Source organism: Anguilla rostrata, chromosome 9 (assembly GCF_018555375.3).
Source record: "Anguilla rostrata isolate EN2019 chromosome 9, ASM1855537v3, whole genome shotgun sequence".
Taxonomy (NCBI): Eukaryota; Metazoa; Chordata; class Actinopteri; order Anguilliformes; family Anguillidae; genus Anguilla; species Anguilla rostrata.
Window position 1 is genome coordinate 9,360,107 of NC_057941.1, and position 24,853 is coordinate 9,384,959.

At 40.7% G+C, this 24,853-nt stretch overlaps 1 protein-coding gene across 8 annotated transcripts in view; it reads right to left on the reverse strand.

The window, feature by feature from the left end:
• Positions 1-24,853, reverse strand: part of LOC135262861 (kelch-like protein 13) — a 49,012-nt gene that overhangs the window by 23,743 nt on the left and 416 nt on the right. For 2 of the 8 annotated variants that reach the window (XM_064350191.1, XM_064350194.1), the window contains exon 2: positions 22,652-22,727. In XM_064350191.1, coding sequence (XP_064206261.1) covers positions 22,652-22,727 — 76 coding nt within the window. Of the gene's footprint in view, positions 1-6,899; positions 7,013-22,633; positions 22,728-24,412; positions 24,811-24,853 lie in introns of those variants that run through there. The other 6 variants (XM_064350190.1, XM_064350192.1, XM_064350193.1 and 3 more) reach the window with 5 other exon arrangements.

Sequence of the window (24,853 nt, forward strand, 5' to 3'; positions counted from 1 at the left end):
TAAAATCGAGAAAAAACACGGAGTGTTATACTAGTACAAAAAACTAGTAAAATTCTAAACCGAAGACACTGAGGTACTGTGCGGTACAGTACGGATATACCGAAATCGGGTTCGCGATAATATTTAAGCAAAAAAAGTAGGCCTAATGAAGTCCGTACTCAGAAATTCAATAGCGTATTTTATCACCCACAGTTATAGCTACTACACAGGACATTAATTAACCGAGAGAAATGGAGGCAGTGTACACACACGCACAGTAGGTGAACCGTGATGAATCCGATCCAAACGCCTGCCCACAGCTCATCTGTCTACGCCATTCTGCACTTTCCAATGACAGTTCACTAGGGAGGATGATCAATACCTTCAGGCCAAGATGATGAAATCAATACCTATATTTAGTAGGAGTACCGCCACAATTAGCAACTGCACACAACGACGTCGTTTCAACGCTTAAAAAAAAAATATTTAAAAAAAGGCAAGAACAAATGAGCAGATGTGACGATACGGCATGCTGTGAATAATGTCCCTTTCAAAATCAGGGACAGGGAGAAAACGTCCTTCACACATTCTAGGTTATGATTATGCAACTTTGTTTGGCCTAATTTTTACCTCTTAAAAAAACCTTGCAGAAAACAGCCAATTAAAAAAAAAAGACCCATTTTACAGAGTAATGCTGATTGAAAGACAATCGCACTGCTATCAGTTTTACTCATTTAAGTTTGTTGAATTTATTTACCTATTTAGCAGACGCCTTCATCCTTGAGAAATAAGACAGCATTAGCACAGTAGCATTAGATGCAATCCAGACAGGAATAATCGCCATCTGTAACCGTTTTGTACATCAAACCTTAAGCCTGGAAGATAGACCGTTTTGTTTCTATGTTTGTGAACCATCAATGCTGCAGTGCTAAATTTAAAATCTGGATTTCAGACAAAGAGCCAAAACTTTTACCGATTTAAGAAAATGTGCCATGTGCTATTATCCATTTCTGGCACATAATGAAATGAATGTCACAAATAAAAACAAGAACGAAAAATCCCATCGTTTGATAAAAATATCTCTGCATGTCCTCATCAGTTAATGGGGCCGTGATTTCTGGCAACGCTTATTGGACCGAAATGAACGGTTGGCATAGCCGCTCCTTCCCCGCCACTTTGCTGGAAGCCCGGTCTGGGTTATTATTACTCTTAAATGAAACCGAGCGCTCCGGTTTCCTCCCATTGGTACAAGATAAAATGCCACTGTCAAGGGAGAGGAAGAGGGGAGAAAGGAGAAGGAAATGAGGAGCGCGTGACAAAACATCTGCCCAGGCCCTCTTGGCTGCTGGAGACACGTTTGGAAGACGAGCCATTTTGCCGTGTATAAATGCGTTTAACACCAGCTCTTTGATTTCCCTCCGCCTCGCTGAGTAAGTGACACAATACTGCAGCCTCGCGCAGGACTCCGTCAGGCTGAAATGACATCAAAGCTGTGACCCGCCCGCCAATGATGAATTACGGCCGGTTGCCTCTGGTGCCGTTTTATTGCGTTTTAAGGGCAAAATTGCCGTCGCGCATCGTAAAAACGACGGCTGTACAAAACCCAAAGCAAATGTTTGACTGGTAGCTGGATCAAGGTCGTGATTTAAACAGACCCCTTAGGCCTATCATTGTCTTAAAGGGACATGACTTCTGCTGGCGTGCTTCCGAAGACAGATCAGGCCGTTTTTTTCTATGGATGTATGTGCGGGTTGTTAGCTGCTGTCACAGTGCACTTTGCAAGACAGAAAATCTCTCGATTCACGTGCTTCCCAGAGCATGCCTCTCTTCCTGACCTTGTCGTCAAATGCTAGCAACGTGTATGGAGTTGTATACGAAGAAAAAATTTTCACTAATATCCTGTATGTAAATGGACTGCATTTATACAATGCTTTTATCCAAAGCGCTTTACAATTGATGCCTCTCATTCACCAGAGCAATTAGGGGTTAGATGTCTTGCTCAGGGACACTTCGACACACCCAGGGCGGGGGTTTGAACCGGCAGCCCTCCGACTGCCAGACAACCGCTCTTACCTCCTGAGCTATGTCGCCCCTATATGTGTCCATCTTCTAGCTGAAATAATGCTCAATAATCAGGGGAGCTTATTAAGTAAATGAGCACATTATAGGTTGCAACAATAGATTATGGATTTCTTGGGAAACTTACAAATAGTTAAATATATCAAGTTATCTGTAAATGAGACTTAGCTAAATATGCATTGAAATACGTTCAAGTGCTTTCACTGTTCTTGAATGAGCCTGTCTGATACAGTGGAACCAGGCAGAAAGCAAGCACAGACCCCACCCATTTGGCACTCCAGGCTCAATCAAGCCTCAACGTATTTGAAAGGATTTCAATATTATTTGAGACAGGTCTGCTGTAGATGCACTAAATAAATTGATAGGTTCATAGAGAAATGCTGTGCTTAGCTTTGTGTGTGTGCGCATGAGGCATTACAGCTTTTCTCACAAGTTGATAAGATGCAATGTCGGATGTACACGTCATTTTGGCTGCACCCACAGTCCATACATTGCCACTGTGTATAGAAATACTGCATATAGAACAGTTATTGTCATATTTCTCACTGACAAAACTCCTTCTGTACACTGCAGATCTAAGGGAAAATAGCAATTACTGAGAGCCACATGAGAACAGATTGCAATGAAACAGCACATTTCTACATGCCCTCTAGCACAGAATATAATTCACTTGTCCGATCACATCCCAGACAAGTAGGCAAGCCTTAATGTTGGGGTCTGATTAAGTGAAGCTTCAAACGATAATACTTGTATGACTGTGGTTATTTTACAATCAATCAAGTAAATAAACTAGCACAATGCATGCAACCAGATGCCAAACACAGAAGTAAAACAGAAATAAGAAAACTGCACTTCGCATGACCACAACAGAGGATCCCCTTTAACGTTACCGTAGCAAGTTCGTTTTTGAATGAATAACTTGGTTCATTTTCTTAAAATGTACTTAGTTGGATGTGCTGTGCAGAATTGTATCTAAAACTGCCTTTTGCTATTGGAAATTGGCATGAATCAACAATTCCACTAAACATGAACATGCAGCAGGAGAAAGACCATACATCATAATACACATCAGATACACATACAGATTTTATATCCATGTACAGCCTAAAATGGCTGATTGTACATGCAATAAATTACTATTTCTCCCTTTCATTTGTATTTACCCCTGAACTGTCACAATATATTTTGTGAGAATATTACTTAGCTATTCTATCACTAATATTACTAAAGCAAAGATAGCCATGCGAGTATTTTTTCCTTCAGCAATTAAATTTTTTTTTTTTTTTAACTTTGTATAATGAATAAGATTCTAATTTTATTTCCCTGAAAGTTTGCTGTTGCCTTTCACCATTTTGCAAATATTTCATACACACACACGTGACACACTTATAGCCAGATACCCATTTCAAATATTTTCACACTTCATCTTTATACATAACATTATGTGGCTTTACAATCAAAAAAATATTCATTTGATTGCACAGAAGTAATAGTTCAATACAACAGCAGACAGTTCACCTCAGAGTAAGCCTCAGAGTAAACAGAGGAGCAGTTAATCAGGACACACAGAAGAACAGGGAGTGGAACATAAGTAGAACATTCTGCCAGAGCCAATGAACTTCATAACAAAATGGGTATGCTTCAGCTTTACCATGGCAACAAAATCACAAATTGTGGTGGATCACTGTGTCATGCGGGTTCTGAAGTGAACACTACGAGTCCAGAGAAGCTAATTCAAAGGGATGTCCAATCAGCTTTGAAGCACTGAGTCTGAATCTGTTTAATGAGTGAAGTTATGGAGTATGGTTGGCTTAGCTGTACTTCGGTATAAGACAGAAATTGCTTTGGCAATCAGTCATAGAGCTGTGATCAGTGACTAAGTGGAGTGCCCCATTCTTCAAACACCTGATCTTCCAGGGAGCTATTCTCAACCGCATCAAAAATATGCTCCCGCCAGAAGTGAGCGTGCAGCTCAACAAAGGTAGGGCTGTCAAATCACATGCCACAGCCTCAACAACAGCCAAATTACAAAGCAGCTAACAAGCCAAGCAAACATATTTTCAGTGATGTTCTGAACATGACAATTTCTACTAAAACACACTTCAATTTTCTGGTTTCAATAATGGACATTGAAAAATGACTACACATGATAGTATTTTAATATTGAATAGCCTACCAGCACATTATATTATGTCCTATTCGTTTTAGGATGGATCATATATCCACTGTGGCACTGTTGATTATTAAAAATTGTGTTAACTGACTATGGATGTGGACCAAAATGATTGTATATCAGGTATTATCATTTATTTATTAACTATTGGAAGAGGAAAACGTGCACGGAGGCACACACACAGAATGAGTGATACAGCGCAAGTACTGTTGTTCACACAATTCAAGGGTAGCGTTAGGGTGAGGGCTTCACACAGCCAGAGGTCCAAACCAAAATCCACCAGTGGAAATTCATTAATGAATGACTGACACATTCTGTATCAATTCACATGGATCGCACACTTTGGGGACAGGTCAATGGATTGGTCAGCAACGAAACAAACTGAACAACCACCACAAATCTCACCACGCTGAGCAACTAAATGGAAGGCCACTGAAGAGCGACAGGAAGGGTGGTGTAAAACACCACCGGCTGTAATGGAAAGTCATTCACCAATACATTTTAAACCCAGAAACAAATCTGCCCATTTGTATGGAAGGCATGTAAAATGATCACACGAAATTCAGAATTTATGACGTGTGGAAGCATAACACCCAGAGTATCAATGATGTCACTTCGTTCTGGTCACACCTTTAATGTCATAAATCAGGGAAGTTGAGGACAAAGAACAATCACACCAAATTACCTTAATGTATCCATAACAGATATGGATAATGTACCATTCCATATATGTACAGAATTCAATAAAGCTCAGCGTTTGCTGTGTCTATATGCCCAAAGGTCTTGCATTGGATTCAAATCTATGGCTTTGGCGTGAACCTTTTGTCATTCTCGGGATCTTCCAGGCCCCACCTTTGCCATTTCCCAAGCATGAAATCTGCACCAGAGGCAGTAGTTATATTTAGACTTGCGTGGTGCACAGCTGGCAACACACCCACCCACACACACAAACACCCGCACACACAGGCACACACACACCCCCACACACGCTCACACACACACACACACACCCCCACACAAACACGCAGACACAAACACACACCCGCACACACAGGGTAATGTTCCACCATGCTACAATAACACAGTCCATTTCAACATCACTGTGGCAGGTTTCAATCAATCTTCCTGCAGTATTTCCTCCTCACACGCTGGGCTCCATGCTATGACAGCCGGAGCAGCACAGAACCCAGCAGCTGAGGGACACAAGCTAAACATAACAGCGCCGTCCTCAAAGCTGTGTTTTCCCCCACTGACCACAGCCAGCCTGTAATCAGAGGGACAAAATAAAAAGCAGGAAAAAAACAACCATAATATGAGATGCATAAAAATAGAAATAGGGCAGGGTTACCATTCAGATTTGGTAACATATTTTTTTGTAATTGTGAAAGGCTTTTACAGCATTTTAGCAGGCCTCTTACAAATGCTCCTCTAAAATGGAAATACCTACAAACCCTAAGCAGATTTAGAAAAAGAAAATAAATTAAATGTAGCCTAATGTGCAAGACAAAGTACTCAAAATAATTTTTTTTTGACATTTGGAAAAGCACAATGTTACTTAAACCCCTGAAAACTTGAGCAAATCAAAATAATGAAATAGCCGAAATGACACTACTTGCCACACATTAATATTAATGTATGGCATCTGATTTACAGGATCTTAACTTATGCAGATCAACTGCCAACATCAACGATATTCAGTAATGTTTTTCTCTTCCCGTATTACAATCTGAAAAAATGGGTCAACACCAAAACAGTGATGACATGTGGTTTGAACAAACACTGAAACAACAAATGGGGACATATATATATATATATGCATATATCCCACTTCAGACCGTAAACAAAGAAAGCAACAACAAAGATCAAAATGCCTTAATTAGGGCACTCCTGTGGTGAGACGAACCCTAAAGCACACAGACATTTGTATGCACAAACATGCAATTATGCCTCATTGTTTATTGCACCATAATCAAAGCAGCGCATTTGCATTTGCCATGTTCTGAAGATGAACCTCGCGCAGGCTTCAATGCAAATAAACACGAAAAGGCTGAACGGCAGCAGCCGAAACTTCCATTTCTCCCTGTAGGGATTTCTAATGGCTCCCTCACAAGCGCAGGTCTGTGAGCGGTCAGGCTGAAGCTCTGCTCTCGCATGCTGGCAAGGTGCCCCTCTGTAGAAACACAGCCTTCCAGGCGGAGGGGGGGGTTTTTAAACGTGTAGAGGGAACATTTCCCCGGGAGCCTGAGAGGGAAGCCGTGGAGCAGGAGCTCCTTTGTAACACCCTTCCCCAACCTCGCGCCTCCCCCCCCACCCCCAACCTTTCACTTCACTCCACAACAGTGACAGATGACAATAGCCTCGAAAGCAGGGCAGGAGAACCGCCCCGCGAAAGGCCGGTAAACAGAAGGTCCGGAGCGTGCCGGGTCGGGGGGGAAAACGGGGAAACGGACGTTGCCACGGCGAGCGCGGGCGGGGGGGCGACGGGCGCCGGATTTGCACAGCGTCAGACGAGGAGCGAACGAGCACGTCAACCCGGCTGTGACAGAAACAACCCCGCGGTCACATCTAATCCTGCCCATTCAGGCTCAGTACAACACAAGGTAAAGGAAGAGAGAGAGAGAGAGAGAAAAAAAAAAACATACAAAATGATTTTCTTATTTCTACTCACATGTACGCCGGTGAGAGCGGAGAAGACCGAGACGTTTTGAGCACGGGAACTGGGAATTTCCAGCTAACGGGAGAACCGCTCTTCCATTTCAACGGCATGTTGTCACCACAGCGCTACAATAATAAGAGCAGAGAGCATTTCCATAGCAGGCTCTCAGCTCGGGCTCCCATCCCACACTGCCAGCGGAGGGGAGGACGGCTGCAGCTAAAGACAGGCTAGTGATTCCGCCAATGCCGTGAAGCCGCTCATTCCGCTCTGCCGGCTGGCTGGAACAGAGCTGTGAGGCATCTCCTTTTCAGAAGGAGAGAAAAAAAAAAAAAAAGAAAAAAAAAACCCTCTGCTCTGTCCCCCTCAAGTGCTACAATGAATCTATCCGACTGGCTCAACAACACTGCCACCTTGTTAAAGGACTGCCGACTGCAGTACTGTACGTGTTAAAGGGGGGAAAAAAGAGGAAGGGAAAGGGGGGGGGGGAGACTGCACTGAACTGAGGCAAACGGAAGCACGATGCAGCTATGTGTACTATTTAAACAATGCTAAATGGAAAAGGAGCACAGGGGATTGAAATGACTGTTACTAAGATAAACTGGGATTTGCATCTTAGGGGGAAAATGCTGCTGGTACATGTTATTCCCATTAAATTTCCTGGGGTGGGGGGTGGGGGGGTTAATTAAATAAATCAAACGCAAAAGCACAGGTTACTAGCGCAGATTTGAGATGTACACGCTCGGAATACACCTCCCGTCCTTGGACAGCTCCCACTACAGCATTGGAACTGGGACATCCACCTCGGCACTGCCTGGGGCCGAGGAGACGAGAGATCAAGAAGTGAATTCCACCTCTGCTCCCAACCCTCACCCTCACCCCCACCCCCACCCTCACCCCCACCCCCACCCCACCCGGCTCCCTCTCAACACGCCAACGCCGCCGCTAAGGGCGGCTCGTTTGCGCGATTAGCGTCCTCCCCGTCCAACAGTGCGCTGGAGGCAGGAGCCACGAGGGCTGCGGCCGCGTCGCCTCCCGCAAACCCTGCTCCCTTTTTTTCCCCCCAGGACTGTATGATTTAAATTGCCTTTTGAAGCACCTCCGCCCCCCCCCCCCTCCTTTCGCATGCGATAAAAAAAAATCCCTCGTGTATTTTGCAGCACGCTGCCTACGGAGGCAGGACCCGCCTCCCTCCCCCCTCTCCTTGAGTGGCGGATGCCGGGAGAGCCATGTCAGAGGCCGGCCCGATGTCCAGGGCCCTGCGGGGAGCTAATCTAATCGAGCGGACCCTTTCAAACAGTCATTCTGCCTTTCTGCGAGGAGCAGCGCACCGGGGGCAGCCCAGGAGCCAGAATCAGTGTCGGAACAGCTGAACCGTTAAACACCCTAACCATCCCCCACTCCATCCCTCCCTCCCTCCCTCACCCACTCCTACTCCTTCACCAGGGATGAGATGACACGCGCCCAGCCTGTCAAGAACAGTAGCGGCAACGACAGCCAAGGAACTGCACGCTCAGAATCAAAGGCATCAAAAGAACAGCGTCGACCGCATGTTGTGTATCTCAGAAATGATTAATATCACCTATTGCTGTTGTTATGTTTCTTGCCATCACCGTCATCATCATAATCCTTGTCTTACTTCAAAGTATTTTTCACAAATATTTCCAGTTCCAGAGAGTGACACTTGCCTTTAAACTTGCCCAATTTAAAACCGTTACACATTCTCACAGAGACATTTGTATGGCCGTTGGTGGGCAATGCAATACTAGACACTAACTGCTGTGGTTCTTTTCCTTTAAGAAATGTGTGCAAATATTACATCCTCCTGAGACCCAGCTGAAAAAAAATGGTTAGCATTTCAATTTTTTTTACACAATACAAGTGTCTTGGATGACAAAATTGTTGCAGTGAAAATATTTTCAGAAGTATTATTTATTTTATTTTTATTGAGCATGCCTTGCAGTGTACGTTTCAGCATAGCATAATATACGGTTCTTTAGATTAAGACCAGAGACAAAAATGAATTGCTGGGTCTTAGGAGGATACTTTATGGCTCTTGAGTATCGTAATTTTGGTGGGCACTGAAGTTCATGACAAAAATATTGTGCAAAATAGGAAACAAAATACTTTCTTTGCAGCTGTTACTCAAAGTGCAAGGAACACCGCTACACTGAACACCTCACCTTTTCCTTGACACTTATGAAATGAAGCAGAAATGAACGAAATCTATAAATAAAAGCTATAGCTAGTTTTAACAGTAAATTATAATTTTGTTTGCTTCATAAATGAAAGAAGAAACAACAAAGAAACTCAGAACATCAAAATATCCCAGTCAAAGAGGCAGGACCTGCACCACACTAAAACATAAAACAAACAAAATAATCAATATTCATGCCTCGAACACATGAATGTCACCACCCTGAAATGTAGTGTGTCTAAAAAAAAAAAACATTGTTACAGTTTAAGATGGGGCCAATGAGGCGTTGGCTTCCCTCTGATTGACATGCGGTGAACCACCTACCACGACGCCGCACTCTCTCATTACATGTGAGGGGATAATAATGACTTTGGCACAGGCAGTGTGTTTTTATGATGAAAAGAGCCTGAGCTGGTCCCATCCTCCCATCCTCCCATCCACCCAGCACCCGCCCCCCCCCCCCGCTCCAGGGCTGCGGCCGTGAGGGGGGTGATGCACACACTGCAGACGGGAGAGTACAGAGTGGTGTGCCTGGAAAATGAGTAGGTGCATCGCGAGCTACAGCTGCCCTGAGGAGGAGTTTCAAGGCAAAGCAACGGGCAACCTATCAGCTCGCACACAACACTCTGGCCTGATCTTTCAGTGTCTTTTAGCCTGATCTGTTCAAAGCCATGGAAGAGGCCAATGGAATTGGGAAGGCAGTAACTAAGACAAAAATGGATGTGCACTACCACAAGAGGAACATGCATTCACAAAAAAATAAAAAATTCATGATGGCTAATGTGGCAGCACTTTCAGGACGACAATTATAATTCGAACAAGACAAACCATTGGTACTGGAAGCTTGAGTTTGCTCTTCTTTCTCTGAATGAAAAACATGAAAACCACCACTGCTCAGTTCTAGAAGATAAATGGCATGCAGGCTAATCAATTTTACTGAACACAGGTATAGGATTGACACATTCAAGAACTTGGAAAAGTATTCGCCTGACGGTTCATGTCCCTATATTTGTGATGAGCACATGATACAATGATTACAATGCGCTTTTAGGTACAGCTTATGCTCCTGATTTTAGGAAGGGCGCAATGAACATCACCAGCTATAATCCATTCCAGAAAGATTAAGGTTATTTAAAAATGCGCTGCTGAGCTCCATTAATGCATTCGAGTCGAGGAGGATTTGCGAAACCTTAAAAAATCTTCTCCGCTAAGTGCAGCTAAAATCCTGTAGAGCCAGCGCAGAGGCGCGGAGCTTCAGGCGATACTTTGATGTGAGGGAGCGATTACCTTCCCTCAGTCCACAGAACCCTTATCGCAGTTCCACAGCATACGTGCGACATCATCCATTTTTCTTCCCCCCCCCCCCAAAGACCAGGTAGCCACAGGGGCAGCGTGCTCAGATGGCTCCTTATCGACGCGGGGCAGGGCGGATCTCCTGTCCTCTGATTCCGCACAGCACCAGGGCACCCGGCTCTGGCGACGCCCTCTCAACGCTGCCCCCATAGTTCTCTGGCGGCGTGACCACGTTACAGAAACGATGATGCGTACGGTACGTCTTTCAACGAACATGAGGCATGGAAGGCCCTCTACTGCAAACCTACTAGTCCATGCAAATAACATTCAAACATCCTTTTTTTTTTTTTTTTACATTCAAATAACTGACAATTACAGCCCCACATTAATGCAAATTAATTCAAGTGTTAATTCGATTATGTTAATTCCATTGATCAAAAAATTTATCAAATGTGATTGCAATTTGCTATACTGTAGTCATGTTCACCCACAAAAGGTCAAAATATCCAGGCTAAAACACTGTAAACTAGGCAATTTCGAATTGTATTCCACATGAAATAGAGGTACTGTACTGTTCCACCAGGGAGAGCCCGCAATAAAATAGCCTACATTCCAAAAGCCTGTAAAACATATAGCTCAATTCCATCAACTGTAAAACCTTTCCTGTCGCTTTTAGAGTTACCTTCTTCCTCCATACATTTCTATTCAGTCCTATACAACATACTACAGAAATCTGCTTACAACAACCCTAGTGGAGTGCCTTTCAAAGTACCTGCAATCAATGATACTGTGAACAGGTGGACAACTTCGCAGTCCATCACAATACATTCAAAGATGCCCTCCTCATATGTGCATTCCTCACTGGTAAAGTGCTGTTCATCTTCCTTTAAGACAGACATATTTTACTTTAAAAGGCAGATTTTCTGATTTCTCTCCCTTTTTTAGGCAAGTCGTTTACAGCATGTTACAGCTAAACCACTGCATTTATACTAATGTGCAGTGGTCCAGTTTGGCTAGACAGCTGCACAAGCTCTGATAGTATAAGCCTGGACCATATGAAAACACAGGCACTGCCGTTGGCTGTTTATTTTCATAACAACAGTTGTTGCTCAGCTGCCTGTTCCACAAAGTTTACCCATTCATGTACATTCTCCAGAAGAGCCTAATTAGTGGGACAGAGAGAGCATTACAGACCACAGCTGGTAAGATCACCAGTTGAGCTTAGAGCTACAAACGAAAATCAAAATGAGAAAAAACATTAAAACATAGTTATTGGATAATTATTTCAGTGGACATTCAGCAAAACTCACAAAATTGCATTTTAAATGAAGGGGACCATTCTAAGACAATGCTGCGTAACTTTGAATAGGTAAGCAGCAAGTAACCAATGCATTATTGCATACTGAGGTGGGATATATCCATTCACTGAAACCCTTCCTCTCTTGGGAACGCTTTGGCTAATTATGTTGCGTCTACAGGAGTCCAGGACAGCGAGCACTGGCACTATACAGGCCTCCAGCTCTAAAGATGCAGTAGCTCAGCAGGCAGACTGCACAGTGAAAAGGAAGCAACTTATTTCAAATGCACTTTAAAACGTATGTTATTATTCAATTCGTGGCGACCGTTATGTTTTGGTAATACAATGGTTTGCTTTTAACAGCATTTCGCCTGCAAATGTCCTTCATGGCAAACAATTAAGAAGCTGAAAGATGCCCCTTTTTATCTTCAAACACGAAAATACACTCAAATCTCAACATTCTCTCTTCTCAAGAATTCTGCTCATTAGGGGACATCTTTCATCAGGATCTGATTGATGTCCTCTAATGGTTTCGCTGCCCACTGCCACTAGTACGGTGTCTACACTTCATTTCATTTGTAATTAAACCAGGTCGGCAGGTTATTTGACTGCAGAGAAAATCAGGAGCTGATTAAAGGCTATTTATATTTCCTTAACATCTTCCTGAGAACGTAAACATGTTTTATTTTATTTTGGCACTTTGTGGTAGCTTATTCTAAGATTACTGAATTGCTCAGCTGACCCCTTTTCAACCTCCCTCCCTCTGTCTGAATTTTGGGGATGAAAACACTTTGTCTTCGTGTTAGCACTGATGGGTTCAGCGCTTAAATCAGGTGTCGCCTGGGGCCACACAACCAGAGAAGCAGAAAAAAAAATGGGGGGAAAAAAAAAGAAAAAAAAGACCAGCAGCTGCAACAAGCTCATGATGAATTTTCACAGTTACTGTTTGTGGTCCATAATCCTATCATCACATATCCATGCAGGGAACTCAGCCACTCTCCGAGGACTCACTCTCAAGAGTGGCTTTTATCAGGACAACACATCTGCTAGGAGGATACTGTAATTACCATATAAAAATAAAGATTCAGTCATAAGAGAGCACTCATATGAATATTAGCATCCAGTCATATCTTCTTCAGTCCCTACACTGCAAAACATGACACAAATTACAGGCCATCATGAATTATACTTAACTATCAATTAGATCTTTCCTATTTTATCACATGTTCACAAGTAAATATGTAAACAATTTAGAAACAAAATCTTAAAGATATGTTTATTTTCATTCCAGTAATTTTGAAGAGCCAATTCACTCCAAATACATAAGTAAACAAATAAAAGTGTCCAGCAGGTAAAATACTATTTGCTGCAACTGAAGCGTTACAAATGGAAAAAATACTGTTACATACAATACAAACACTTGCTCGAATGGGGCATCCATTTGTTTTCTTATACAGCAAATTTCAGGCTACTCCTTCCAAAACCGAAGTTCAGGCACATATCTCTGTAATACAGCCTGGATGTCCACCGTCCACCAGTGGCTAAACCTGGTAAAAACAGAAACAACCATTCCCAAAAAGATAGGCTAGATAGGCAGATTCACTGGCTGGTTTCCAGCAAATACTTCAACGTTCCCATTTTCAAAAAACAAAGTAAAAACCCTTATCTCCCTTACAGTACTTCTTATTTGATTGTAACTTCGCCTAGCTCCAGCAGCACTTGCTTGCCCTGTTAAATGCACTTTTATAGTCTTTTTGGCTAAAAGCATCAGCTGAATGACTAAAGTGTATCTGTAAACTGTGTTTTACTGTTACTCTTCACTGTTATTCTCAAGAATAGCTTTGTTGTGTATAAATGACTAAGCTGTTAATATTGATAGGAAATAAACATTAAATTAACATTAAACCAGGGTAGAATAATTTCATTTTGGGCCATTTCGTGTTGCCAAATTGCCATCAAACAGCAAAGATAAACTTATTAATTCAGTATTTCTCATTTTCGATGGCAGGTCCCACTACAGTTCTCAGTAAGGATAGGCAATAAACATTCTCGTCTAAACAGGAGCTTTCCCCTTCATCTCTCTGACCCTAGTCTGAACAGCTAGCCAATACAGAATGCAGAAAATAGGCTACATATGCCTGAGTGCTCATGATCGAGCCTTTCATTCAGCAGTTCAATACTGGAGGCTTTATTTAGAAACAGTGCATCCTTATTTGCATCCTTGGTTTCCTGTACATGAAGGCATGAAGCGAACTTTGGCATCTGCTACAGTGCGATTCAGGGTTGGTTAAAGCAAGGACTGAAGAACTCGAACATCAGCTGCTTAAACAGTGGATACCAGTAGGCCTACTCTATGGAGAGAGATTAGTCTCAGTACCACTGACAAATGCGGGTATCATGATCCATAAATAAGAGACAAGACACAAACGTGTTTCACTATCCAAACAAATATCTCTCAACTAGTGTCTTATAAATTGTCATTTAAATGAATGGACACTGATTTCAACAAATGCATGAATATTTTTGAATACATATTTTCCCTTTAGCACAAATACATCATACTGTGAATAGGAAAACCAAAATTATGTGCATTTTTTTACAATAAGACATTCTCAAATGTAAATGTCAAATATGCATGGATTTGTAGAAATCAGTGCACATTCATTTAAATGTCAATGTACAAGACAAAGGTTCAGAGATATTTGTTTGTGGATAGTCTCTTATTTATGGACCACGATACAGACATTTTTCAATAATACTGAGACTAATCTCCATAGCACTCCAGCAGTGAAAAACTTTTGTGATTTGATATATTCCTAGTTCACAGCATAGCAGCATGCTCCAGCAAAGTCTTTCTGATAAGGAGAATGCATAAGCAAATAAACAACTACCATCTGCTGGACACAGAAGGAACTGACCGTGCACACCCTCTAGGAGGGGGGCCAGCTCCTCGAGGGACACATGCAACACACTGTTTTTGGCTGTACCGAAACAGCGGGGCCAGCCCTACAAACACGAATGTCTGTGAGTGACTGAGTGACTGAGTCATGAAGTTACACCATTGGTCAGCCGGATCACGTGTGTTAGGTCAAGCCAGATATAAGGTTTTAACCTGGTCTTGTTCTTCCAAGCTCTGCTCTTCATTAGTTAAAACTATCAATTACATTTTTCTCATTTTTACATCATGAATGTCTGTGGTCATTTAGAAATCCATCTTAGCTAAACTACTTTTCCTGGGCCCATACACAAATACAATGCAAATATATAAAAGACCATGGAATTTCAACAGCACACAATAATAATAAAAGTATGAACACATCACATTGCAGAAATGCCATCACTATGAGCTGGCTTTTAAAAACATGCCTATCACTGATCAATTATACATCTGTTGCCCTGCTACAGCTTTGCAGCATGATAATTAGTCAGACTTCTTGACTCAAACGCAGATGCTCTGTACTATTTTGGTGGCTATACAAACGTGCATGTATGAATGCAGAACATATGGGGCAGACAAGCGATCACAAAATACTGCCTGATGGATAAGGAGTCTCTACAATTGTCAAATAGTCAAAAAAGAAGGTATTTGTTAAAAATGTATGCTGTCTGTTTAGGGGGTTAACACTTATCTGACTGTATGCAAGGATATGAATGAAAAAATGAGTACACATCTGAATCCCAAATAAGAATGTGGTTTAAAAAAGTTTAAAAAGTAGATCGACAAAAATCATTAAGACTGAAAGGTCATATGTGGGCATAACCACACACTCATGACATATTCACAAAATAAAGTGATATGATGTTGATATGTGCATCAGGTCATCATCCTCATAGAATTCCTTCATGGTTAAAATCATTTGATTTTTAATCCTTGGGATTATGGACCATATCTTCATGAAATACACTCACTGGACACACACAAGGGAGGTGATTTCACAACTATAAACCATAGGAAATATAATCTTGCATACTGAGGTTCTGTTTCTTCCCCAAAACAATTATATAATATACAGCAGCTGCAAAGCAGCAATTCCTGGGTCCAAGCAGCCAGTGCTTGGACATGACGCTGGGGTCAGACATGTCCATGCTTGTTGAACAGAGCTCATGTTCCACAAATGTCATGATCAGACTTTTGGTTCAGGAGGAAGATGTTTCAGTAACATTTTTACAAATTGAAAAAGAATCAAAAATGCTGAATATTCAATGTTTTAAAGCGCCCATGTTTTTCAAGCAATCAACACCATACAAGTTTTGACTTGCTGCAATTCACCGATGTCCTTCTAACAGCAGCATGCATTTTCATGGATTGATACTTTAAAGCCAAGCAAGCCACAAACCAGAACACCCCAGAACGCCTTGTTCAGAGCAATGCGCCCTTCGATTCAGAACATTTTTTAAGCTTGAAGACCAAGCCTGGAATTAATCATACCAAGAATCAGTGCTGAGGCTTAGCACCGTATGCTAATTTTCATATACACAAATTTGGTCGGCTCTCTCATTTTGCCATCTTTGATCATAGAAACAACTTATTCGCAATTTAGTTAAGCAGTTGAATAAAGAGTTCATGTTCCAAATTGCATGTTAATCACACTTACATTTCAGAAGAAGATTTTTCAGTATTTCGTTTGACCGAGCAATGGCCGAGTATGTATTAAATTTTTCCTATAGTGGCCAGGTTTCTTAAGCAATTGACACCATTAAAGTCTTATTCAGAACGATGTACGCTTCAATGGAAAACTTATTTCAAGGCCAAAGATCAAGAATTAGTGCTGTCACAATTTTCATACAGTATATTGAAATATGATTGACTCTCCTTCTCCCATCTTTGAACATAGAAACATTTCTTTCAAAATTTAGTTAGAAAGTTGAACAAAGTGTTCTTGTTCCGAATGGTATTTGATCAGACTTATGCTTCATGAGAACAAGATTTTTAAACATTACTTTTTCAGATAGAACAATGGCCAACAATGCTAAATATTCAATTTTTAAATAGAGGCCATATTTTTCAAGCTTTCAACAATGTTCAATTTTTATCTTGTTCAGAACAACCAGCCTTTCACTTCCAAACATGTTTTAAGACAATGCCTGGAATTAAGCAGAGTGATTTTAATGAACATGCCCAAATGGGTAAATTTGAAATGCACCTCATTCAGCCATTTTTTGATGCATCAACTATTGCGTGACAATTTAGTTAGTGCTAGCACAGGACTAGTTTAAAAACAGGTCACACCAAATCTGACATCAACTGGATGAAAGGTTTTTGACAAGAATTTTCAAAAAATTCAAAAAATCTAGTTGGTCGCATATTATTGGCCCAATAATATTATTTCTTCCTTTTGAACAAGGGCATCTAACAGTTCTTATGTTGACGATGTATTACCAGTATATAACATTATAAAATTACTTATATGGGTAGCCAGAGCTATATATAATTGTTTTGTTGGTGCGTAAGCCTAATCATCCTGAGGGCATAGCTGTGGTTGAGAACAGAGTTTTTTATTTTAAACATAGGAGCTAAGCAAGGAATTAAATTCAGCATAGCATGCCTATAAATTAACCAATAATCAAACCAGCAGTAATTAGGTTATTATTAGAATGGGAATCTGCTTTCTGGGCCGACATCTCCTTTCAGTGACCAGCTATCTTTGGTTTTGTTTGACAACTGTTTGATTTTAGTCCTGTATTTATATCAGAAAGCTGGGTGGAGTTATTCGTACAGCCTGGTAAGGTACCTAACAGGGTAACACAGTGAAATAGTTACGTGCACTAGAGTTGCTATATCTCTGGTTTTTGTCCGGCTTTTGTCTGGTTTTCAAATTATTTTGTGTAAGTCTGGGTTGTGGTCCCTCCCGGACAATGCAATGTAATTACTGTAATTAACATGTGTAATGTCTGGTTTGAGTAACAGATTGATAAAATAAATATTTATAAAAATGTATTTATAAATAAATAAATTTACAGTATTTCATAATGAATTGGTATGTCAATCACTCCCCGGTCCGTTAGAACGCTTACCCCGGTTCCAGCTATGCATGTTGTCTGGTATTACAAAAAGGATCCACACAAAAATAAGATTATTAATATTCAAGCTTGTTATTTTACCCCCAACATAATGTCTGTTCTTAATAAAAAAAAATTCCATAAGACACAGGCTTTTGTGTGCTTATATACAGTTAGGTTTATGATTTTAATGTATACATAGATTTGTTAAAAGGTGGGCCCCCTACTTTAAAATAAAACAAACAACACGATTGATAAGTGAAAACTGAGTTATAAGAACATGTTTGCACATTTGGATTAAATGGCAGATTTGAGGTCTTCAAAATTAATCCGCATTTGTCACTTATCAAAGTGCTTGGAATAGGCTGTCAAAGGGCTTCGGAGAGAACCCCAGCAGAGGTGGAAAAGCTGGCAGCATAATTTCAGTAAAAACACGTCAAAGCCACTCGACGATGAAAGCTGGGCTCCAATAGTAATTAATGAAGTGCACACAGCAGTAGACGTCGCGAGCACATTGTCTCTCACGGCCAGGATTTTATAAATGCTAATATGCCCACCTTAACTTTGACGACAGTTAGCATTTTCTGACACTTATCAGGGTTCTCCAGTGTGTGGAATTAAAAGGGATTGGTCTGACTGCCTAGATATGAAAGCCTTCAGTGTCTCTCAGCACTGCCTGGGGCCTGTCTCTAGCCTTCAGTGCAAAGAGAGTCTTTTACTCACAACTTCTTAAAACCCTGTCTCAACATTTCAAGACCAATGCTAAAACCTAATCATTGGCAAAAAAATAAATAAAAAAAGACTCATCAAAATGAATTAGCTTCCACTAAGAAATTAGGCGCTGAACATCTGATACCAGTTTTAATATTACCAGCTACCAGAAGACCACGGAACATACCAGTAGGTGTTTCTCTCTTTGCTTTCTTGCAAGTTCTGAATGTTACATTTTATGGTTCACTTCTCCATAAAGCCTGCTGCTTAACTACCTGGATTGAGCGTGACTATCCTACATAATTATTGTCCTCTGTCAATATCTCTGCCACTTAGCATCTCTATGTAGATACGTCCACACTGATTGTTATCTGCAATTATTTACATATACACAGGCCACCTGCTGCCTTATCCAGTTATAATGCAGAGAAATCAGCATTCATATTACACGTTTGGCTGAAAACAAGGATAACTATCTCAGCCACAACATTCAAAGGCAAATTTACATCAAGATAAGAGTAAAGTAGGATATGTGTGGGATTATGTGCTTCATTTTGGATCCCTGAAGCCAAGGATTACCATTTTCTAGGTCTAGCACCGTTCTTTTTGTCTTGTTATACGCAGTAATTCGCAAGTCACCGTGGAATGCCTCAACTAAAAGTCCAAATTGTAAATGTATGAAAACTGTCATACCTCATACCAGTCAAACAGCTCATGTGTCAGTAAAACTTTTTTTAAAACCTATTCACTGTACCATATGGTACCTTCTGCATAAACCAGGTGATTCTGAATTTGTACAGCATAAAATTCAGACAAGTAACTTATCTTTATTATTAGCAGTTTAAAAAAAACTGTCTACTGCGATGAAGTGGTCCAAAAACAGAACAGCATATATGAAATCTGCACTGCAGTATGGTGTTTTTACAGAAAAGGCAATGTCTGCTTTTGTGTGGGAGAAGCGAGACACAGCTGAACACCAATTCTGCTACTGGCATGTGCTGACGCAACAGATGGAGCAGCTGAAGAACAGCAGAGGAGTGACTGGGGCAAAGCTTGCCAGTGGCGCACTTTCCTGTGAGTGGGCCATTTACAGTCCGAGAGAGTCATCCCTGTCTTCAAGGGGTTATAGGCACAGCTGTGTGGGCGGGTGCCTTCACTCCATTAGAGTTGTAGCTTTAGAATTGAAAATGCTAGGTTTTGAAAACGCATAGCATCTCAAAATCAGTTTTTTTGCATTTATTTGCAAAGCAGGCATCAGAGATAATTCAGAGCAACTTGCAATGTTTGTATTTACACATAACATATTCCACTATGACTAGACACGAACTGAGAAGTTTAAATGAAGTACCCATCTTGCCCAAGGGTAATACAGTTCCTCATCTGGGATCTGAGACTGAAATGCATTTAGGCCATAAATACATTTAAAATAGGATGAAGAAAACATACCCAACTTAAGCTTAGCCACAGTTTTTCCCCCCCCAACTAATCTGTTAAACTGTAAAAATAAATAGCCTACATCATTAGTTACCTTTATCATTAGCTACTTAGCAATCATTATACCCAAAGGGTCATTGGAGCATTCCATGTCAAATGAGTGGTTTGTGAAATCTGCAGGCAAATAGTATAACACTGACATACACTATAAAAATCCCCCAGGCCTTATTCTCTCATAATACTACTATCATGTGTTGGGTTCTGAATCTTTTGGGCTTTTCAGAAGAAAGCATCTGGGATCCCTAACGAACACTTGGGAGGCTGCAAATCAAGGGGTGAAATGTCATATTTTAGATCAAATTCAGCCCCACTCTTTACATTGTGAAGGATGCAGATGAGGCTACTCACAAAACTAGCTGAGATGCTGCGGAAGACTATTGCTGCAAAATGCTTTCAATGGTTAGAGGTCAAATAGAAAACTCAAAACTTGAAACACGTTTGACAAAATTGAGTCCTGGAGGGCTAGTGTCTGCTGGTTTTAGGCGTGTTTTTGCACCAGTGACTCATTTAAGTTTCTGATTGGCTGATCTATCAACAGTTCTCAAGGTCTTAATTGGCTGCTGATGGATAGGAAACCACAAAAAACTGCAAGCACTGCAGTCCTCCAAGGCTTTGGCAGGAGTGTGGAACCCCTCTAGTAAAACAATATACACTCAGACGGAAAAAAATGTTGATCGCTTGAGGGATTTCCTGCCAGACAGTATACTGTACTTTTCTATTTGTCTGCACTTCAAGGCTAATCTGGAAAGGTTTTAATTTGTAGTGAACTATAATTTGACTGAAAATGTGCAATGAATACGTATATACGAGCGCATGTGTACACACATACACTGTACTTGCATGCATGCACACATACAGGACTACACATACAAAACATACGCACAAACACACATACACGCACACACATCAAGCACTTATCAAGCTCCATTTACATTTAGATGGCTAGTATACATTCTCTTTTTCAGGTTCTCTTAAAAAGGATATGTTAATATCAAACACTTTTCGTGCTACTACTTTTGTGTTACTGTTAACAAATGTTGCGTCAAAGTATATGTGTTATAAAGGGAGACCTTTTAACACAGGCTATGCTGAAAGTAACGCAAAATGTGTTGTCCTTAACTAGGCATGGAGGTGTGATAAAAAAAAAATGACACATTGGTTTTTAACACATCTGTTTTGAGAGTGATCCAATCGCAGCAAGCTGAACTATTACATTTACCCAAAATAAGTATGCAATGTTGGGAGAATTCACATTTCAGAGGGAAAAATGCTCTGTGGCTTTGTAGAACAACACATCTGAATCACCATATGAACAGCTTGCCCAAGGGGGTATTCAAATTAATTCAGGTCTTTTAATTTTTTTTTTTCTTTTTCATTTTGGCCTACACAATTCTACAACCAACCATTAATCTTAAAATAAAACTCCTTGGAAACTGTGCTAAGGCCTGCAAGAACGTCTCCTCCTTTGGTGAAACCAGCAACCATTCAACTTTCCTTTCCTTCAACTTTTTCTGTGCCAATCAAAACGAGATTACGAGATGAGGCGAAAATGATGGAAAAGCTGGAGAGCAACTATGTGACTTTTTGTTACATCCTTGAGAAATCTCACTTGAACGCATTCTGTTCAATATGCTTTCACTTTGGCCAAAGATTGTATTTAAGAGCTTCCAAGTTGTGTGCCAATAAGACACGTGTCACTGTATTGAGTTTTTCACTTTTTACTTTAGATGAGAGGTCCTCCATTTTTTCCCAAATTGGAAGGGCGGCTTGTATGAGCAATATATTTTATTCCTTTCTGCAACAAGATAAAGAAAAGTTGGTTTGCGAACCTTCTCACTTGCCTACAACCACACCAGCTGAAAATGGTCCGTTCAAACCTTGATGACGTCCTGCCTATCAAGTTTGTATCCAATAGCCTCAAGAAGCTGATTTGTGCAGCACCTGGATGTAAATTATTCTCAATGGAAGAAATCTGTGCTATACCCGTTGCCCGACTTTTCACCAGTTTAAAGTTCTGTGATTCACATAAAAACTTCTAATAAACGGAAAGTGCTTCCCTGGCTCCTTCACCCCACGAGTAAGAGCATGGCTGGTAGATTTTAAGAATCTTTATGGTGATAGCACGGAGCTAACTCAAACTGAGCTAGTGTGGTTCACATACAAACCATGAATACATTTTGTTGAATTTTATTTTTGGTTACAAGGGGCAAAACTTTGTCAGGCAACCAAAAATTACTTCAACCCCATGGAACACCTCTGTTGCTATATGCAGCATTCAAAATGGACAACTGTTACTCTGTCCTGGCTGGGCTTCATGCCAACACAATCCAAGTTCAACTCATGCAGAACTCCGCAGAGCAAACTATCTTCTCTGTCCTGACTTGCACTTATCTGCTTCCACCCTTTTGAGTATATCCGTTTTAACCCCTTACAGCTTACTTAGAATTTCTTCTCTCTCTATTCATGACCTCTCATATCCCAAACTGCTCTATTCGCCTGACCATCCGCTAAAACCTCACTAATTTTCAGTACTACTGCCCATGTTGGAAAGCGGACTATGCCTTCATCATCACAGAGGCATCATTACTGACCTTGTCACCTTCTGAAGACTCGCTTCATACTTAGTGTACCTGACTGATCTATGAATCAGCATGAATTATTTGATCTTCCAAATAAAATAAAACAAGATAATAATTGCAACAATAAAACATCAAAGTCTGAACTAGGCTAAATAAAGAAGTAAAAAGTTTGACATACATGGACATACAATAGTACCTGTCACGCAGTCCAACAGATATCGTCTCCCCTCTAAATGCAGGGTGCTCCATACCCTCACCAAAGTCCCAGTACACTGTAAGACACAAGGTGGTCAACATAATTAGACAGACAAGCACACAGAAAACAACCAATGCACACAAATACTGTCATAATTTGCTGAGTAAAAAACTTTAACCAATGATGGCTTTCAAACAAATTGTAAAATATAGCCTACATTCTATGCCCAACTGCTTGTTCTCATAACATTTATAAATTTACAGCATAGCCACAGTCATGCCTCAATAATTCTTCACCAGGAGAATTAAGGAAAACTTAACAAATTGGAACCTGTGGTACAGAAACCTAAATCACGCTGAGGGTTGAGGGGGAAAAAAGTCCATTAGAAACCAAAAAGAAAATTAATGGCATCCAAGTAGAACCAAAGTTTGGCCTGATCAAAACAGTCTGGGAGTCACTGATCTAAGACCACATTTCTGTGTACCACGAGTACAGAGACAGCCTACTCAAGAGTGGCAACTCCTTTTTTATTACATAAGTGTATCCATATCGGTCTGCGCACATCTACCAGATAACATTCTCAAAAAAAGACATTGTAAATAGTGGCTACATGTGAGACCATATCTGTGTGTCTTATCACTTTCTGATTTAAGATTTCTACAATAACGTTGCAATTTATTTAAAGTATCTGAGAAACAAATCATACATTATGACAAACAATGTCATTAGATAGGCCTACATCAAGTAGTCTAAATTTAGGAATACATGAATTCCTACATTAGGACGTAGGCCTATGCGCTGAAGGTGGAGCTGATGGCTCGTCGCAGAAACTCACACGACAGAACAGTTTAATACTCCCAGGAATTAAGGATAAGCAGGGAAGGTGTTACGTTTGGTACAAAACAACATAAAATAATTACATTGCATTACATTACAGGCATTTGGAAGACGCTCTTATCCAGAGCGACGTACAACAAAGTGTATAACCAAAACCAGGAACATGCATCGATCAGTTAAGGGCCTAAACCACATATCAATATACCCTCTACAGCAGAGCCAGCTAGACTTTAAAAGCCACGAGGTGGTTAATCAAATTGTGATTTGAAATTTTAAACTGGTTTTTTTTTTTTTTTAATTAGTCATCAAGAGCAAATAATCTTACAGCAAAAAGAAAGGAAAAGAAACTGGAACCCAGCTCAAATTCCTACCAATACCTAGAAAGTTTCTCTGAAGAGGGGCGCATACTACTTATACGATATTTCTACAATACGTATAGGTTACTTGACTTTCTTGGTTCAGACTAAAGGATGTCTTCATAAAATAGGCTATCATTACACAGACTGTTCATTTTACAGATGATCGGTAGTCCTGATCGAAACTACCTGGCTACGATACAATAAAACAAATAATTCCCCAAAATCTGGTACTAAACAACACATTTGAAATGTCAAATTAGTACATAAACCTGAGACAGTAGGCTAGCAAGCTATTAACTCTATTATAGAACACTACTCAGAATTAGTAAATTAACCCAATGTCACTCCCAAATCGGGAGCTAAACTGAGAAGCTAACTTGTCAAACTATCAGTGTAGACTGCAAGTTGGATGGATGGATTCGTGCATGGAATAGAATAAACCGCAAAATAGGACGTAACTAGCTGTAGCTACCTAAAATCTATCAAATGTCCAGTGTGTATGCGAGATTAGCTAATACGTTTCTTCCAGCACCTATAACAATATAATCGGTCCAGAAAATCTCACCGTTCTCTTGCTAACCATCAAACTAGGCAGCTAAGCTTCAATGCCTTTCCACCAAAGCCTACAGCTAGCCACTGTGGCAACAGGGCATTCACACAGCAACTTAGGTTAGCAAGTTAGCTAAACAGTAGCCTACAGATAGCTAGGTCTACATTAATACGGATTAGTGCGTTTTCCTAAACAACAGCAATCAATTTAAAGACGGCAAGGTTTGCTTGCCAGCGTACTCGCGATTACGTGGAACTTCCACAAGTTGTCTGATTTGACGATGTACTGTATTATCTAGCCAGCAGGACAGCAAAGTAGACTGTTTACTAACTAGCTAGCCTATCGGCTAAGCCGTCCATGTAGCCACATACGGTTGTTTCCCGTTGCTATCTAGCAACAATGTTATGTCCGTGTCTTCGTTTCGGAACAACATTTAGCTACCCAAATATCTTGTAA